Source organism: Tiliqua scincoides, chromosome 8 (assembly GCF_035046505.1).
Source record: "Tiliqua scincoides isolate rTilSci1 chromosome 8, rTilSci1.hap2, whole genome shotgun sequence".
Classification (NCBI taxonomy): Eukaryota; Metazoa; Chordata; class Lepidosauria; order Squamata; family Scincidae; genus Tiliqua; species Tiliqua scincoides.
In genome coordinates, this window is record NC_089828.1 from 45,834,796 (window position 1) to 45,854,872 (window position 20,077).

Sequence of the window (20,077 nt, forward strand, 5' to 3'; positions counted from 1 at the left end):
ACTGGCCCCTACAAACTGGCCCCTACAGCTCACCAGAAAGATATCAGTGGGTAAGAACATCAGGCTCACACTTGGGTGCAAATTTTACAGCATAATTCTATACATGTCTACTCAGACCTAAGTTTCATTGAGGTCACTGGGACTTATGCTCAAGTAAGTACGTATAAAATTACTGCCTTAGTCCCAAGCTTACTGGCTGGCCTAGTATAGATCACTGAGTTCTTGAGCTCTACTACAGGGCTGTCGTAAACAGAGACATTTCGACTGTCAGCAATTGTGTCACAGAGAGTAGTATGGACTCTACAATACTGAATACTGTTGTGAAAGAAGAATTTCCACCTGTGAACTCTTTTTGACAGACTCCCTTGCCCTAGGGGAGAACTCAGCAGGCAAAAAATCCAGCAAAGGGTACAAAAAAAAAAAAAGAGTACGTTTTGTCACAAGACACTCTTCACCAGGATGCGATTCTTCCAAACAATTTTCACGGTTGCCACTTCAACCACTGGCATCTGAAGCAATATGCTTATACGATGTTGGGAAGAATGGCATGTCTGATAGTTGCTGCAGTTCACCCATGACTTTAAGGGTACAGGGTACACCCTGCCCTTGTCTACCCCCTCTGCTTTTACCTCCTCCTCCTCCTGGGCTTCAGCTGCAGGTCCATTGTGCGCTTCCTGGAAGAGGAGTTTCTTCATTTTACGATACTGCAGATTGTCCAGTTCTCTGACTGCATCCTTTGTTCTCTGGATCAGGTCTATTAACACTGTTTCGGGGCGCTCCCGGAGGACAAATACATGCTGCAGCAGAACACATAAGCAAGTGGTTGGTGCTCCCAAATCTGAGGTTGTACACGCTGTCCTTCACCCAGCTCATAATAGCTACGGGCACAAAGATAGTACCCTTCTCTCTTTGGAGCATGGTACGGTATGGATGTCAATCAACAGTATGATCTTCTGGCAAAGCCCTCATCAGGTGTAAGCCCATAAAGTAACTAGCAAAAGCCTGCAGAAAACTGCACGTGGAAAGTGACAGAAGCTGCTCAGCTTGAAGAGACCAGACAGAGCCTTGGAATTTGAGATCAACTATTTTTATTCTTAATTTAGACAAGGCCTGTTTTATCAGTAAATCTAATGTCCAGGATGGTTGGAGGCACAAACACACCCTGCTTTATGCCTGAATCCATTAAAACTGATGATCCTCACAAGTTTAAGGGGGAGGACGACAAACCTGCCATGATGCAACCACCTACCTGGAAGGCTGACAACCATAAAAGAGGAGAACAGATTAAATGGTGTTGTAGTTGATATTCAGGAGAAAAAAGTGCATTCCACATTAAGAATGAACAGGCAAGTAAATTGAGCTACGGAGGAAAAAATTGCCATCACTGCACATTTAAAAATGCACCTGAAGTCAGTCACCCTGGACGGGTGGTGATGACCAAAGCTCATCAGTATCTGTAGTTCTGGATTCACTCAAACAAGACCTTCCAATTCTTCTGAAGCTAACTGAGTAATGTTTTAACTGAGTAATTTTTTAAACATCACAATAGAAGGCAAATCACATTTGGAGAGGAATTCATCCAAAGCTGGGGCTATAGAACAACATGGCTAGATTGCACAACACTTGCACACACATGGGCATGTTGGGAGGGACTAGAGCTCAGTTGTAAATGCTTTGCATGCAGGGTCTCCAGGCTCAGTGCCCAGCATCTTAAGTAGAATGGATCTCAGGTAGCAAGAACATAAGAACATAAGAACAGCCCCACTGGATCAGGCCATAGGCCCATCTAGCCCAGCTTCCTGTATCTCACAGTGGCCCACCAAATGCCCCAGGGAGCACACCAGATAACAAGAGACCTCATCCTGGTGCCCTACCTTGCATCTGGCATTCTGACATAACCCATTTCTAAAATCAGGAGGTTGCGCATACACATCATGGCTTGTACCCCATAATGGATTTTTCCTCCAGAAACTTGTCCAATCCCCTTTTAAAGGCGTCTAGGCTAGACGCCAGCACTACATCCTGTGGCAAGGAGTTCCACAGACCAACCACACACTGAGTAAAGAAATATTTTCTTTTGTCTGTCCTAACCCGCTGGGAAAGACCCCTCTCTGCCACCTGGAGAGCCACTTCCAGGGAGAGCACTGGACTGGACAGCTGAATGGTCTGGGCTAGAATGATGGAGCATCATGTTTTGTTTTGTTTAATAGAGAAAGTATCTTTACCGTGACAGGTGTATGGAGAACCATTAACAGAGTAGCATTTTTACCATTTACTAGTTGTTGCTGCTTTCTGTCAGTAGAGCAAAGGAAATTAAATCTATAGGGACACAAGGAAGATGAGAAAGAGAAACAGCAAGGCATTTTAAAGGCAGCAAACAACGTGTAAAGCAATCTATGCCAGAGAAAGAAGTTGGGAATAAAATCAGTTATCTTCCCCCCCAAAAAAATTATACTGAGAAAATGAAATAAAAAAATCCACTGGGATGCATGTATTGGTAAGTTCATGCACACATTCAAACACACACCAGAATAAAAAGATAATATTCTGTTAACTAAATAGCGACAGGTTGACTTACATCAGCCAAGGGCCAAGCACATGAGGACTATTGACTGATATAACTTATCCTGAACCTGTAATGATCTCTGTAACAATCTCATGCCTGATAGCAATTTCTACCTGTATGAGGCACATGACATGGACTTGGAGTAAGAGAAACTCAGGCAGGCATAACCAGCAAATTGGTTTGGATATCATTTTCCAAAATGGACACTAGTAATCCATCATTATCACACCTCTAGTGACCTACATAAGGGTCCTCCATCCACACAATTTATCAGATTACAGAGTTCGCGGTACAATAAAGCAAACAACATCCCCAGAGCTCTATCAAGAAACAATGTGAAGTGACAGAGGCAGATATTAAAATACTTTTAAAAGTTAAAAAACCCCTGAAAAAAAATCAAAATTTGTTAACAAATGCAGGGCCCTCCCCAGATTCAATCTTGGCATCTTGAGTAAAATAGATCTCAAGTAACAGGGTTATCAGTGTACAAAATGCAATGACCGCCCCTAACCAGGATAATACTAAATACGGAAGTACACGTTGAGGAAATAAATTGCAATGTATCCCATCTACAAATTTGCAGAGTGCCAGGAAAATGCCTGCCATTCTGACAGGTACACTTTATTATCCACTGTTTCATGGAGACACAAGTTACTATCAGTTCAGCTGGAAGATGCAGAACATTTCTGAGGGCAACAGCATGCCATCCAGTTCGTACTAAGCAGAAAATGTGTGTGTCAACTAGCTGAAGGGGTTAATTTGTGTGTGCATATGCTGTAGTTATACAAATATAAGCAATGATGTAAGTGACCTTGTAGTGTTATGCTGCAGGCAAGTCAGTGAGAAATGTTTGCATACCAAAGCAATCAGAAGTCTTGTGTCTTTGATTGCAGCACCAGCAAAATACATCTTTCTTTCTCCAGCCTAAATTTGAAGAACTGGCATCTTTGCACTGAAGGAATGCTTCTGGGTTAGCATTCATTACTCCAATTTTCATACTAGTTTTACTGGTCAACATCACAGTCTCTGAAAACATGAGCCTGCAGCACTATGGAGCATTTAAAAGGAACCAATCTCCTCCTAACAGATATGGAGGATATATTTGTTGGGTCACCTGTCAGCATAATCTGAGTAAAATACTAAAACATCAATACTACTAGACCTCTGTCATTGTAAAGTGTATGTCTGAAAATGCTACTATATGTAGCATGAGGAATATACGAATAACTGCTTCTCCCTAGAGACTTCTGTAGGTCTTTCAGTCTTCTAAATACTCATAGGAATATCCAATGCTTCAGCCACCTCATCCTTATCACAACCAATGGTGATTATTCTTATGTCAATCTCTGCAAAAACTTTTTTGTAGTTGCCTGCATAATTCCTTATTTTTTGTAGGGTCCCTGCCCTAGAGGGGCCTGGAGCAGGCTTGTTCCACCCCCAGGGAGGCCTCAGATAAGCTAAAGGGGGGAGGAGGTTCCAGCACCCTTGTCCTCCCTCCCTAGCAGAGCTACCAAACCTGGCCTAGGAGCTGTTTACCTCACAGCTCCCTGCTTCACACTGACCGCCTCTCATCCCTGGCCTCCCTGTTTTATGGAGCAAGCCCGTCCCCTTTGGCCCCTCCCCTTCCTCCAGGTGGGGCAGAAAAGGCCTTTCCTGTTCCTGGCTTGTTTCCTGCAATGTTCCTTGTTTGCCCTGCCAGCCCCCTCTGGCTGGCTGGGGTGAGCCAACCTACTTTGCCCCCTTCAAGGGCAGGGAAGCCTCCTCACCCTGGGCATGGGGTGCCTGCTCCAGGGTAAGTCGGGGGTCAGGGCATCTGGGAGGGACATTCTTACAGGTACCACTGAAATGCAGGACAAGAATGTCACATTCAATGGTTATTACATCTAGGAGATTTGACATAGACATTCTCTGCCTTCCACATTCTTTGATGGAGATTTAAACATAGCCATCAAATACAGTGGGCCCTTGGTATCCATGGGGGATTGGTTCCACGAGCCCGTGCAAATGCTGAAATCCACAGATAGCCATGGAGCCGGTGCCACAATAAATTACCCAGAGGTCACGCCAGCCTCCTCAGAAGTCCTCCCAGACATGATCAGAAGTCATTTCCAGTTTGCACATGTGATATGACCAGAAGTGGCTTCCAGTCACGCCTGGGAGGCCCTGAGGCATGGACATGGCATTCGCACATGCTGAGCCTGTAAATAAGGAGGGCCCACTGTATGAAGAGAATCAGCTGCGTATCGCGCATGTGAGTAGTTGATGGATTGTTTGCCTCTTATCTACCTCATCATAGACATAAAATCAGCAATGCATGCTGTAAGTAGAGATGTGCTTATGAATGAAAAATGTCAACTCTCTAATGTCCTCTCTAGTTCTCAAAACAAAACCTGTTCAGCTGGCTTTGTTGCAAGTCAACTGCTGGTTGGCGACAGATCAATCTTGAGAATGTTTGCAAGTGATTCTCCTCTTGCTGTTGCAATGCCAGTCATTTTCTGAGCATTTTTAATGTTTCTCACGGCAGTCCTGCTTGAAGCTTTCTTAGCAGTCTTACTGATTGACCAATGAAGTATAAAGTCAAAGTGGGTAACTTTGCTTCTTGACTGGGTCAGTAAGATTTCTTATGTCGATCAGTCTGTGTTGGAATTCATTATAGCCTGCAGGGCCATTTTCCACGAAATGCAAGAGTCTCAAAGCTGCATCTGAATGGAGCTGTTGCAATCAGTGATGAAGCTGCATTGTTTTGTTACACTACAAGCAGCATAAGGATTTCCTCTTTGTACTATGGATTCACAAAACTTGACTATACTCGAATGAGAGTCTTGGTTGGTATTTCAACTCACCTCATAGTGTACTACAGTATCAAAGCAGCCAGTTTCAGAATTCAGGATGGGTTTTTGTTTTAAATTTAAATCCCACTATCATATCAAACTGTGCCTAGAATTGTGCAGAATTTCTTTTCTTAAACAGCATCTTCATATGCCTTATTATTGGATCAAGAACATCCAAATATTTACTACTGTTCCTCTCCATCCAAAACGTGTCCCATTTCATGCATTGTATTGCTTCAGCAAGGATTAGTATTCCACAGAGGGGCCTCACATAATGCGTACCATTCATTACTGACTCCATTATATTGATGCCAAAGACTCATTTTCACAGAGGCATCAGTAACTCCAGTTTCTTGGAGGTCACTGCCTATGCAGTGCTGCAATACTGGGCTGTATGAAAAACTGCCTATTTTCAGAGTCAAGCCTGAAAACAAAATACTGAGGAAGTTATGCATAACAGTACACACTTTAGCTGGCTGCGTGATGGGACAAGAAATACGTATATGGTAGATATCTAATATGTATTATTGTCATACAGGACTTGTATGTGAAATGAGTGCACAGCATCCGTTCCATAGAGATACAATGCTAACTGCATCAGCTGAAACCGGCATTATTAGACATAAACTCTAGTTAACTCCACACCTTATTGTGTTTGCCTTGAACGCCACTGAAAGATGTTACAGACATAAGTGGCCTGATCCTTTGGAAAAGCGATTCCATCATCAACCTGTGGGGTCTGCTTTGAAAAGCAGTGCCCAATGCAGGTAGCATTTAATACAACAAACATAGCTCACACTTGGAAATACGTTGGAATAGTGTTATGAGAACCCAGTACTCCAGAAAGCAATGAACAGCCTATCTGGTCCAGTGCAGTAACTTCATCCTTGGAAACTTGACTCAGTAATGGAGGAAGCAGCTATGTGCACTAACTGTTCTATGTATTCTGTTCGATATGGACTTCATGATGTATTTAATGACATAACAATGCTCTCATGCTGTCAGGTCATGCAAAGGTTTTCTTCTTGTTTCTGGGCATGCTGCAGTACATAATCCAGGAGGGGGGAAGCAGCCCATGCGAAGACTCCTGCTTATCTTTTGATTTGTTAGCTCACTGCTGTCACATCCACTTTCAGAATGCCTCAGTGTCCACATCACAGAATCGGCCATTATTAACTACAAAGAAAGTCAGTCACACATCCTATATGAGAGCATTCTTCCAAAGAAGCTTCCAATTCCAGTGCAGCACAATATTTGTCTTCCAACCAAATTTCTGAGAGATCAAATAGTCTCAGCTGCACTTCCCACTCTTTCAATAGAAAATATAAGGCCCACTACTATGCCAGCTCCAAGTGCTGAAGATACTAGCATCAGAGATTTATTTTTCTGTTGTGGAGCATAAAACTGAACTGGACCCATAAAAGATGCAAGAAGTTAAAGCTTTGACCTTTCTGTTTCACTGTATTTCCCCCCCATGAGATCATGCATTACATCACAAACAGCTGACAGTGAAACCCCAGCACCATTATCAAGCAGCTTCTTAAGGCTGGGTCTTATTTCTTTAAAGTCTTTCTTTAGGATGACCAATGTCCTATATTAATATCCTTCTGCAATCTTCCAAATGAGTCTTGTAGAAGAGTAGATTGGCACCAAAAATGCAAGATTCATCATCTAGGTCAGCAATTTGTTCATGCACTTCACCTTTCAAAAGCATTGTCGTCAGAAATCTTTGGTACCATCACAGATGTTTCCTGGGCTGAAATGCAGCTGTAGGTCTCCCTATCTGTCACTCCTTAGCTATGGAGCTGCTCTGGAAATAAGCTGTACAAAGGCAGAAAGCTACTGCTACTGAAAGTGGCTCTTCAGGTTCTCTTCCTTTATTTTCCTCAGATTGTTCCAATTTCCATGTTCCCTTAAAAACTTACTCTTATGGGATTACAGCTTGGAAAGTAAAATGCAGTGTCACATAATATCACAAATGACAGCCCATATTTGTCATTTCATACAGAGTGCCAGAAAATGAGCAGCCACTTGCGAAGGTGCTGAGTGATCAGATGGAAATATACTTATTTCCCAGTATTTCAGTACCTTGCTGCGTAAGTGCCAAAGATTCACTGACATAGCTCTGTGAATGTTACCACTGGGTTTGTTACACCCCAAAATCAATAATTTGATGGCTGCAGGAACCTCACGTAGGTTCATGAGACAGGTGCTGGAGGAGGATTACCAATGACCATTTTTGAAAACAGCAAACCTATGCCAACCTGTTTGTGATGTCTGCCCAAGTTTTTTCATTCCAAATCATGTCTTTCATCTCATACTAACAGAACTTGCTGTCAGGCATGAAAACGTAATGGAGGTCTATTACTCAGTGGCAGTTGTGAGATGAGAGTATATGAATAAAAAGCTCAGCAAACCTGCTGCTGGGAGGGGGAAAGTGACCAGTTACTCATAAACACAACTGACCATCAGGCCTTGTACAAAGCACCAAAGCACTATCTGGTCTTGGCAAAAACTGGCAAGCAGGAGTTTCAAAAGCTGGGATTCACAAAGAAACTAACATGTGGGGGAGGGGAGAAGAAAAGCAGAAATGAATAATTAGAAGAGTCAAGCTAACCTTCAAGAGTTCCTCTGATGTAGGCCTGTCTTGGGGGATTTTCTGGAGGCAGGAATCTACAAAGTTTCGAAAATAATCAGACCTACAAGGATTGGAAAAAAGCCAGTTTTAACATTAAAATCAAGGTAAAAATTGATCATGATTTTGCTTTGTCAGACCCATTTCCCAGGTTTGGTTTAAGAATGCAAGGCAATTCTTGCATTGCAATCAGCAGCTGTGACTGAGCTTTTTGGCCAGAGTTACATATCACTCAAGAAGAATGACGAGGAAAACATAGCGGCTGGGACCATCGTACCAGTAGCCACCACAAGCATCAGGCACACAGAAGAAGAGACAGCCACAAGGCTTCCCTCTCTCTCTCTCTCATGCATGCACATACAGAAAATCACCAGAGTTCTCTCTTCAAATTCATTCCATATATATTGTTCTATACTAGGGGTGCCCAAACCCCAGCCCAGGGGCCATTTGTCCCCAATTCGGCCCACAGGGAGCCCCCAGTCTCCAATGAGTCCTCTGGAGACTTGCTGCATCCTGTGTTGGCCTGATGCAACTACTCTCAAAGCAAGGGTTGACTGTTTGACCTCTCACGTGGGCTATGGGCCAAGGGCTCCCTCCATTGCTTGCTGTTTCACATCTGTGAAGTAGCAGTGGCAGCAAAGGAAAGGCTGACCTTGCTTTGCGCAAGGTCTTTTATAGGCCTTCAGCTATTGCAAGACTTTCATTCATCATATAAGTTCCATCTCTAATATATTCATGTATGGAAACTTGTGTAAATTTATTCAAATTTTAAATGTAAATTAATTATTTTTTTACTGGCCCTTGACATAATGTCAGAGAGATGATGTGGCCCTCCTGCCAGAAAGTTTGGACAGCCCTGTTGTGCGCGCGCGCACACACACACCCCACTAAGAACCCCATGTAACAAAAATCAAAACATGTTGCAACATTTTCTCACTTGGTTGGTAACTCACCATTCATTGGACTGGAGTGTAGGGGATTCATTCTGCGCTATGTGATATAAGGCACTCATTGCATTCATATTAAACAAAGGAGGCTTCCTTTCCGCTGCACAGAAAGAGAAAGTGTGTGCTTAATGGAGAGTGAAGCAACTAGCAGTTCCTCCATCAGCTCATGTCTGCTTCTTTACAGAACCCCACAGAACCAAGTCACCAACAGCCACCCATCCAGCACTGATGAGAAATATAAGTACCGTAGATATTTTCCTATAATCTCATAGATAAGCCATGGGCAGGTTTTTAGCCAACAATCATGGAATGTTCCATGACTCTTGGCTAAGTCAGGGGTAAAACTTGGGGACTGGTGCTTGTGAGGAGGAGCTGCAGCTTCCCCTGGAGCCTGTCTGCCCTGATTGAATGGGGGGAATGAATCTGAGCCACACCACTGTTTTTGAAGACATTAACAAGGTGCTTATGGAGCACTGTGTGCCATTCCCCCCTTAAAGTAACAGTATTAAACACTGCACTGAATTGCTTAAAAACAATCCAGGTTTGAAACTGCAGAAAAGCATTTGCACTTTTAAAAATCTTCCAAAACAAATGCAGCACCAATATAAATGCAGCACACAGCATCCTGCTTCCTTCGCTGCCAGAAAACTTTTTATATTGTTTACTGTCATTCTAAGAGGCACTTCTGGGTTAGGAGTTAACAAGCAGCTCATGCTGTACTCGACAAGGAGCTCTGACAACTGTAAAACAAAGCTCACTGGCATCACTAGGAGAGTTCAGGGGGCTGCAGGCCGGTGACGCGCCGGGGGGTGACGTGTTCCTGGGGGGAAGATGTGCTAACTCTGCGGCTTTAGGAGCTACCGTGTCATGCCATACACCGTTGGATGCGGAATGGCCGGTGGGGTGCAATGCAAAAAAACAGAATTGAAATCGCTCCTTTTGTTCAAAAGTTAAGGCCAGAAAACCAGAAGGAAAAAATGCATGGAGCCCTATGGAAAGTGAGCCGTATCGCGTGTCTACTCGTGAGTAGGTGTGCCTGCCTTAGTGTGTCAGAAAGAGCAGGCTGAGAGGAATCCAATGACACCAGAATGGTCCCAACCCAATGAATGCAGCCCCCCAAAACACCGGAGAAGCTCCCCCCTCCCAGCTGCGAGTCTGAGCCCAAAACGAAGCCACGTGGCCACGTTTACTCGCGAGTAGGCGGACTTGCCTTAGTCAAGGCAGACTGAGAGGCTCCAAGGACGTCAGAATGGTCCTCAGCCAATGAATGCAGACCCCAAAAACACGGAGAAGGAGGTCCCCCCTCCCAGTTGCGAGTCTATGGAGCACTATGGAAAGTAAAGCAGCCTCATGTCGCGTTTATTCGCGAGTAGGCAGACATGCCTTGGCTGGTGGTCAGGCCAGGCAAAGCGGAATGTGAGGACACCAGAATGGTCCCAATTGGATGGAGATGGAGTGCAACAAATGCTCCAGAAGGCAGCCTCCCCCCACTAAAAAAGACAAAAAGGCTTGAGCTGGTAAAGGGAAGTTTTCTATTTTGCACTTGCAAAGGTGGGTCTTTATATGGATATGCCTGAAATAGAAGAATTTTAAACTGGGCACTGGGGAGTGCTGGAAATCTCACCGATTCTTTTTGGGGGGTTGTTATTGCAGGTAGACTGCAGAGTAAGCTCCATTGACCACTATGGGACTTTTGAGTAGACATGCATAGGCTTGAGCTCACAGGCTGCAGTCCTACCCACACTTTCCTGTGAGTAAGCCCATTGACTACAATAGGACTTACTTCAGAGTAGATTCACTTGATGGAACAGGACTGGCTTCCCCTTATTTATTTATTTCTTTTATTTTAATTTGGTTGGCAACCTTCAGTCTCAAAAGACTATGGTATAAGCCTACAGCACCCGGTATTCCCTGGCGGTCTCCCATCCAAGTACTAACCAGGCCTGACCCTGCTTAGCTTCCAAGATCAGATGAGATTGGACATGTGCAAGGTAACAGTTGCTGTCTATTAAATATTTTAAATTTGCTTGATGATGTCACTTCTGGCCATGACATCACTTCCAATGGGTCCTGGACAGAGTGTCATTCTAAAAAGTAGGTCCCAGTGCTAAAAGTTTGAGAACTGCTGCAATAAGGTGTTAGTAAGTTGACACAGGGGTGTGTGTGACTCTACAAGTTTTCAAAATCACTAAAATCAGAATTTGGAGGAATAATACCATCATGTTATATAGCAATGCGTAGTTTCATGCAGAATGCAGTGAAACAAACCACATTGAAGTATCTGTGTTCTAAGAAAAGGTACAGCCAAAAAACCAGTGGGGCGGGGCAGTGGTACATCACCACGCTCACCTGGGGTGACACACAGGCCTCCTGCACCAGGTGACGCGAATCCTAGTGACGCCACTGACAAAGCTGCATGTTTGTAAGTTGTCTGCAATCATTCAAAACATTCCTCAGATGCTTCACAGACCATCTGCAGGCACTTTTAAAGCTCCTCCAGACTTCTCCTGGCTAATACAACGGGCCTGAAAAGCCTTGACCCCTGAGTAACTCAAAGGTAAGATGAGGAGACGATCTACACTTGATTTATTGGTAGAAATTTCTCGCCTTATGGGCGAGTATCTATGGTACATCTACCTGTTCAACACGGCCTAATCTACGAGGTGATGCCATCTTTGCTCTTTTGCAGCTCAAAATAAGCCTGTTTTTCACCAAAATGTAAAGTTGCCTGGATCCTAAAGCATGGAAAACCACTTGAACAGCCTTAAACTGTCAGCTACAAAGGACTTTCACTAGAAAAAATCTAAAACATTGGAACACATGTATCAGATATGCAGATTAATTCAATTTAGCACACTATTACCAGTCAAAAGACTCTTCAGTGTGGTAAAACTGTATTCAGTCTGAATATCTAAAGGAAGAGAAGCCAAGCAGTAGCTCTGTGGGGGGGGGGGGGGTTCAAATTCTGACAAGAGAAGTCAGACATACAGATGTGGCTTACCTAATTCAATGCATGTTATCCCGAGGGACCAAACGTCAACTTTCCCATCATACTGCCCTTCATCCATGGCTAAAATGACTTCTGGGGCCATCCTAGAAAACAAGAGTATGATGCTCCGAAACCTGCTCACTCTCACCATATATTTTATTTATTTTTCACATTTTAATACTGCCCTTTCTCCAAAGAGCTCAGGGCGGTGTACACAGCTGCTCCCTTCCTTTTGTCCTCACAACAACCCTGTGAGGTAGGTGAGGCTGAGAGAAAGTGACTGGCCCAAGGTCACCCAGGAAGCTTCATGGCCGAGGGGAGATTCAAACCTGGATCTTCCAGGTCTAAGTTCACCTCCCAAACCACTACACCACCCTGGCTCTCTATTTTACTGTCACTGCTCAGCATGCCTCTGCCCACTGTTTTGGATACTGACAAGTCCAGTTACTTTGAATGATAACTAGTGTTGAAGCATTTCCTTACCAATATGGTGTCCCCACAAATGAATTGGCAGGAGATGCTATAGAAGCCGATCCAAAGTCAGCTAGTTTCACTTGGCCTGGTTCTGTCAGAAGGATGTTTCCTGCCTTGATATCTCTGGGAAATACAACAATGTTAGCATTCCAGACCTTGAATCAAGCAGAAACCAGGTCCCAATAGAAAAGGTGCAAGAATAATTAAATCTATGCAATGTCATGAGCCATAGCAGTGCGAGTGAAAAGGTACAGTGCTCCACTCTCCGGCTACAGCCACAGGGTTCGGTTAGATAACCTTGGAGACCCCTTCCAAGTCTATGAATTACTATTACACTCTTTCGAGACTCACCTAAGTTTACCAGACTTTAAAAGGGGGGGGGGATCTAGAATGAAAAAATATTTTATAAGTGATAACCAGAAAAAAGACCCTCAAACATTAATCTTCGTGTATTTACACATGCTTGCAAACTGCAGCTCAGCTCTTCGCAAATTAGCAACTACAGTATCTGTCTCCATCACCCTTTGGCAACCTACCAAAAATCAGGTCTCAACCCGCCAGTGGGTCCCAACCCACAGTTTGGGAACTACTGTATTAACTAGTTTGTGCTGATAGAGTGGTATCCCTTCACAGTCACCATAGGATTAGGGTGGTGGTAAAACCGACTATGTAGTTTATTTCCTAACTAATGAATTGATTTGTTCCATTTTAATGTAATAATAATCCATCAACTTAAGCCCTTCAAAGTCATAATTGCAACTCAAATCTGCCTGAATTTGCTTCTGAAAGGTTTCCAAAAACTGAGTAATTTTATTAATCCTCATGCCTAACAGCTTTCTAAAATAAATTATCAAAGTTAAAAATGCCCCAAGATCCCTGGAGGCTATAAGCATGCATTAGATCTATAAAATGCTGAGTGATCAGTATATGGGGGACGAGGGTTTGCCCTATTAACTCAGTTCATCACTACAGGCTCCTCTGCACTTTAAGAAACAGAAATACACAGGCCATTCACAAAAAAGTAAAAAGCTAGCTGATTCAAGAAAGCCATGAAGTCTTACATGCAAGTTATTATATAACTGGGTAATTCAAACTCCCACAATTGGAGACGATGCATGAAAGCACTTACCTATGGATCATGTTGTGGGAATGCAAATATGCTAATCCTTGGAGAGCACCATGAGTAATTGCAGCTATTTCCATCTCTTGCAATGGCTTTTTATGGACTTGAAAGAAAAGGAGATTCAATTAACAGAGGCAAAGAATGCACACATGCATAGTGTTTACAAGGTGTTTAACACATGGGCAAGGCTCAGACTGTGCACAGAGGGTGCTAAAAATCTGGTAATCAGATGGTTTGCAAATCTGACCTGTCAGAACTACTCAGAGACTGTTACCAAGTGATTTAATGCTTGCCTTACCAAAGTATCAGTGAAGCTCAACTTTCAATCCAATAAACCCATCACATCTCAAGCCTTGGGAAATGGTCAAGTGCTACCATATAATTACAAAGTGGTTCAAAAGTTTAAACCACTCCTTCCCCTGCCCTGCCCATAGAGAGGGCTCCCAAGCTACTTTCAGGTCCACAAATGAGAGTTCATCAGGCAGTAGCTCATGCTTCCAACTGCAGGCATCCAATCACAAATATTTATCAGCCAGACTGATGGGAAATCTTGCACCATGAAACCATTTTGTGGATTTATCCTTTTCATGCTGAACTACACACAGCACAAACTATGGCAAAAGATTTTTACAGTAATAGTGAAAGGTCCCTACCTCGGGAATGCACTCATGATATAAAAATAAGGCAGAAACAAATCTGTCACGCTCTGGAATATTTGTCAAGCATCTCCCTATCTCTTTCATGCACGTACACAAAAATGCAAACTCTTGCCAATCAAAGTAACAGAGACAACATACCTTCTAATAAATCCGATGCTGATCCTAGACAGTATTCCATAACAAGCTGCAAGGGGTAGAGGTGAAAACCAAGTTGTCAGTGAAAACTGCAAGTGACTAGGATGGCACAAATACCTAAAACTCACACTACTGTATTCCTCAGAAGAAGAAATCCATTCCTCAACCAGCAGCTCACAAAGTTTCAGGTTTACCAGAACAGAGTGCTCATAACAGGATGCCACAGCTCCTGAACCCCCTTGAACCCTCCACAGCATTTTGTGCCTATGCACTCCCCCCAACTTCCTGCTGCTTGACAACGAAAGGGTAGTGGCTCCTCCTATTCTCCCCATAACTGAATGGGATGGTGATGTTGGTAGAGGGGAAGTCAAGGTAAAAATATTTTAAAATAAAAGAAATTACTACCAGCGCTTCCTCCCTCCCACCGCTGGAGGAGAGAAGAAAGATTAGCCACTACTGCATCCGTTCTATGTTCTCATAAGGGCTTTGGGGAGAAAGTCCATTGTTCAGTGGAGAGGGTAAGAAAAGGAGGAGCCATCATGCAAGTCTCTAGACCAGGGGTCTCCAAACCCTGGCCCAGGGGCAAGATGTGTCACCAAGCCTCTATCTGGCCCATGGCAAACCTCTTGTCCCCTGAAAGCCTCTGGTCCACTCAACTGAACATGACCAGAACTGTGCTCTGATTGTGTCTGGAGGGTGTTCTGAGGGCCAGAAAGGTTGAATGAATGAGCCCATTCATTCATTAATTCACTAATCTAAGTTCTACCTCTAATTCATTTACTGCAGACACCCGACCATAAGTCGACCTCACAGATAAGTTGAGGGCAGGTTTTGAGTCAAAAAATCATGTAATTTTCTATGACCCTAGGATAAGTCGGGGGCTAAACTTAGGGAGGTGTCCGACTATAGTTATGTCTGATTTTACCTGAGGCCAGATCAGTAATTGTTACCTGAGAACTATAGTCTCTAATTTATTAAAAACCTAGTAAGTAAATATATACATAGTATATATACTTAGCATAGCAAAAACTATTTTTAATAAGTCTCTAATTTATTAAAAACTATGATCTATCTCATAGATCAGGTATCTGCAAACTTTTTGGCAGAAGGGCCACATTATTACAGATATTCTTCTTTGATAAAAACACATGGGAGTGAAAGAAACTGGGAAGAACACCGCTTGCCCAGGGAAGACACTGCACAGTGGGGAGATTTAGATGCACATGGGGTTTCATTTCATCAAGTGCGGAGTCAGATTGGAGGGGGGGGCGGGAAGGGGAGTGAAAGAAACTAGAAAGCAGCACCTGATTTACTCAGATGTAGACCCTCTTCAGGAGGAGGGGCAGCAGCGCCTCTTGGGGTCTTGTGTGGGGTTGTAGGATTCCTGGCAGCCTCACCTCTCACCTGTCCGGTCCCCGCATTGTGCAAGCAGCCGCTGAAGCCCTGGGGGAGGAAGGGAGGTGGGGGGACAGCCTGCTGGTCTGGCGCTCCCCCACGCCCAGTCAGAGCCATTAAGTCCTGCCTCCCGCAGAGGCAGGGAGCAGAGCAGGGGCGTCCTGGCTGCCACTGCCGCCGCCACCAGACTGATGGAGGGCAGGGAGCGGGCGGGGAGCGACCTGTGCTGCCCACTCCGTAGCGCACGGCTGCGTCTGTGGCAGGCACGGAGGAAGGCATGCTGCCCCCGCACCAGGGAGCATCTGGCGGGGAGCAGGCAACACAGGACGCTCCCTGCACACTCCCTACCCTACATTGGTCTGGTGACAACAGCAGTGGTAGCAGCAGCCAGGACACGCCCATTCCGCTCCCTGCCTTCATGGGAGGCAGGACTTAAGAGAGTGCATGCAGCGGCTCTGAGTGGGCACAGGCAGCACCGGGGCAGCAGGCTGTCCCCCCACCACCCTGCCTCCTACAGGGCTTCTCCGGCTCCTTGCGAAGTGGGGGGATTGGCTGGGCGGAAGAGAGGCTGCCAGGAATCCCACAACCCCACAGAAAACCCCAGGAGGCGCCGCTGCCCCTCCTCCTGCAGAGTCCCTCCCTGACCCAGGCAGGGTGCAGATGGTGCCCTTGCCCCCTCAGTCTGTCTGCATGACTGCACAGATAAGACGAGGGGGTGGCGTGGCGCGATTCTCCCACCATTTCTGGGTGCAAATTTATCAACTTATAGGTGAGTATCTATGGTAAACTTTGTGTTTGAATTTTTTTTCCGGCCCTCAACACCACACCAGACATTTGATGCGGCCCTTTGGCCAAAAAGTTTGGAGACCCCTGCTCTAGACCAAAAGACTTATGCAGCAGTTTGTTCTTCTCCCACCCTTCTCAGAGGATAATAGGCACTTTCTTTAGAGACCTACAATTATACTGGGGGAGTCTAGGATGCTGCCATTTGTGTCGAACTACATGGCAGCACAAGTTTCTCAACTTGACTCACATAACCACTGCTACAGGTATGGGGTGGTGGGTTCAGGGGTCAACCCCCTGATGGGCATGGGTCCTTCATCAGTGCCCATCCTGATGAGCCACAGATGCCATCTCTGCACATTTCTCTTATCCTCTCCCATTCATTCTCTACCTAGTGGACTCACAAAATGCAGTCTGCCTCTGCTGCTATATTTACTTCTGGAGCTATCCATGCCTATGAGCACACACAGTATCACAAGGAAGTATGCTAGCTTGGACTGGAGTGCCACCATCAAGAGATTGACAGAATAGGCAATGACCACAAGAAAGCAGGTCAAGGAGTAGGATTCATTCACCTAACAACTCCGTTGTCAAACTTCTGAAATAGCAAACCAAAAGTATATTTACTCTGAAGTTTTGAGATCTGGCTCTCACATGGTCTGTTAGTGCTTTGTCCTCTGTCAGTCATATGAGGCTGCCTTATACCTATCAGATGTCTTTCCCAGCCCTGCTATCCCAGCAATGTGAGTTTTGTTTCTCTTTCGCAAACTGTGAACTGAAATATTTTCTTGAAGCTCTAAACTGATTTAAATTTAATCTTGCGAGTTGACTCATGTTTAGTTAAAAAACCCTAAAAACCATATGCCACATTTACACAGCATATGAATTTCTCATGAGTTTTTCCAATAGCCAAATTATTTGAACTAACATACTAAAGAAATCTCAACAAAATGCACTTAATGTGGTTTAAATATTATAGTCAGGTCAGTTCAAGAAAGCTTAGTTATAAATTATTTTTGTTGAACCACTTGTAAGTATTTTCTGATATGACAATTCTACAGCATACATTACCTTTATTTTGTTTAAATTTTAAGAAAAAAAACAAAAAAGGCACTGACTATTAACTCCAGCATGCCAAAAGAGGTGAAAGTCAAGTTGTACAGGTTGTCCCTCATTATCCACTAGGGGTTCCGTTCCAGAACCCCTAGTGGATTAAAAAAAATATGTGGATAAAAAACAGTGGAAAATAGATTTAAAGATCCACTTCCAAGCTGCTTGCCCCTCCATTGCTTCTGATGAAATAAGGTCATGCCTCGACATCCGCAGGGGTATGATTCTACTGATACCATAAAATGTGTTAATAAAAGCAGTTTAAAAAGTGCATCCCTTTACAATTGTGGTTTAAAAACAGCTTTTTCTTTTTACTGTTGTAGAGAGGCAGTCAGCAATTAGGAACGCAAAGAACCCCCTGCCTTTGTCTGGCTCATTTGAAGAATGGAATGATCGCTTGCATGACTGTCTCTCTACAACAATATGAAAAACAGTTGTTCTTTTTTAACTGTGATTTTAAAGGGATGCATTTTCCCCCTTCTCCAGGGATCAGCACATTCCTTCTCATTTGCAGGGGCCACTTATGTTGAGTCAGATTAGTGTATAAAAAATCCGTGTATAACAAGGTTGCACCTGTATACCTATTTCCTGGTGGCAAGTCTCACATTCTGCCCACATATTCACACAACAGATATAGAGGGAGTGCGGTCATGCCCACTGACTCTGCCCCCAATCTCCATGAGTTCAGCAGAAAGCAAGAACAGGTTCGATGTGTACGCAGGAAAACCCATTTTCATCTTCTGTTGCAGACACAGGCAGCACGGTGAGCTCTCCCCATATTGACTGAATATGTGGATGGAATGCAAGAAAAGTACTATAATCTGGGAAAAAGTTAACAACTTTGAAACTGTTTGATTTGACTGGTATTATATCCATTCATTGCATTACCAATTGTATGAAATGACACATTCTTAGACAATGAAAATTTTCTAGGGAAATAAATAGCATTGAAAGAATTTATATGTGTCACCACAGCTGCCACCCAAGATCCTTTTCAATTGGAGGTGTTAGGAATTAAAGCTGGGTGTTTCTGCATGCAAAGCACAGGTCCTAATCTGGGATGGTGGCTCCTTTCCCTCATAAAGCAAGGCCCAACTGCAGCATAGCAGAACTAGGACCGAAGACAGAATTACTCAAACATTCCACATCCACTGATGCTCACAACATCAGGGGGTTTTGCTCCTAGAAACGGGAGTCTACAGCCACTGGCCTGCAATTTGAATTTTGCATAAATAGTCCCTTTTCATGAAAACCAACATTTCCATATAAGTACATTTAGATTTTAACATTCCAAAGGAATTAATAAATCCTGTTATCAATTAATAAATCTTGTTATCACACAGGCAGGGAATTAGTACTAGAATTTAAGCCAACTGGAACAGAACCAACTCACTTAAAGTTCTTTGGCTTAAGAGGGCAAGAACCTGGCTGAAAGTTTGGTATATTTATTCATGTCAAGTGGGATTTAGTCAGTCACCCAGAAAAGTTGCAGGTCACATCCACTTACATTTAGGTCTTCACTTCAAATACCTGAAGGGTAATTGCATAAAAAGGAAAATATTTGTTCTCTGCAGTCCAAGAGGGCAGGACTAGTTCTACTGTAAGAAACTTAAGCTATAGCAGAATATATTTTGGTTGACAATTAGGAGACACTTCTTAATGCAGTTGAAGTGATTATCACCTCACTGTAGGTCTTCAAGCATAGGCTAGATGGCCACTGCTATGAATGCTCGAGCTCTGAATTTCTTGCATGGAGCAGAGGGCTGGCCTAGAGGGCCTTCTCTAGGTCTATATTTTACAGAGAATCAAGACCCATCTTTTTCAGTTGTGTTTACTTTCAAGCATCTGCTTTGTATGTGGAAAGTCTGAGGTTCAAATCTTGAGGTAGGACAGAGAAAAATAGTTGTCTGAAACCTTCGAAAGTCTCCGGCAATACTGAGCTAGATAGACCAAGGATCTGATTCTGTATAAAGGCAGCTTCCTATGCTGCTAAAGGAAAAAGCACAAGGTTCTTCCAATTCCACAACTGTTTTTTACTTCATATTTCTTAAGAATATTTTTAAACCATGGTCAAGAACTGGCCTATGTTAAATAAGACAATATATAAAAGAAAACAAAATTATGCAGTTTCATCCCTTCTTTAAGAGAAGACCAATGTTTTGATGATGCATTTTATCTCCAACAGATGAGAGTAACTTTCAAGACCTAACGTGGATTTTGAGCACGAACCAAGGGTGGCAGCAGATAATGGGGCTAATGAAACTGTGAAATGATAAAGTACCCAGAAAAAAATATATTTGGAAGTCTTTAACATACATTTTGATGAAATGAAATGAAACATACAATGTCTTTAACATTTTGATGAACCAAGAATACAAAATGAAGGAGATTTATTTCAAAACTCCAAAACTATCTGCTGCAAGTGTGTTG

At 43.6% G+C, this 20,077-nt stretch overlaps 1 protein-coding gene and 1 pseudogene across 1 annotated transcript in view; both read right to left on the minus strand.

Moving 5' to 3' along the window:
* Positions 1-20,077, minus strand: part of TAOK1 (TAO kinase 1) — a 97,649-nt gene that overhangs the window by 22,226 nt on the left and 55,346 nt on the right. The window contains exons 5-11 of the mRNA XM_066636667.1: positions 14,363-14,408; positions 13,572-13,668; positions 12,452-12,565; positions 11,981-12,072; positions 8,986-9,079; positions 8,015-8,096; positions 630-797 (exon numbers count right to left, since the gene is read on the minus strand). Coding sequence (XP_066492764.1) covers positions 630-797; positions 8,015-8,096; positions 8,986-9,079; positions 11,981-12,072; positions 12,452-12,565; positions 13,572-13,668; positions 14,363-14,408 — 693 coding nt within the window. The remainder of the gene's footprint in view (positions 1-629; positions 798-8,014; positions 8,097-8,985; positions 9,080-11,980; positions 12,073-12,451; positions 12,566-13,571; positions 13,669-14,362; positions 14,409-20,077) is intronic.
* LOC136659678 (5S ribosomal RNA) lies at positions 10,869-10,985 on the minus strand (annotated as a pseudogene).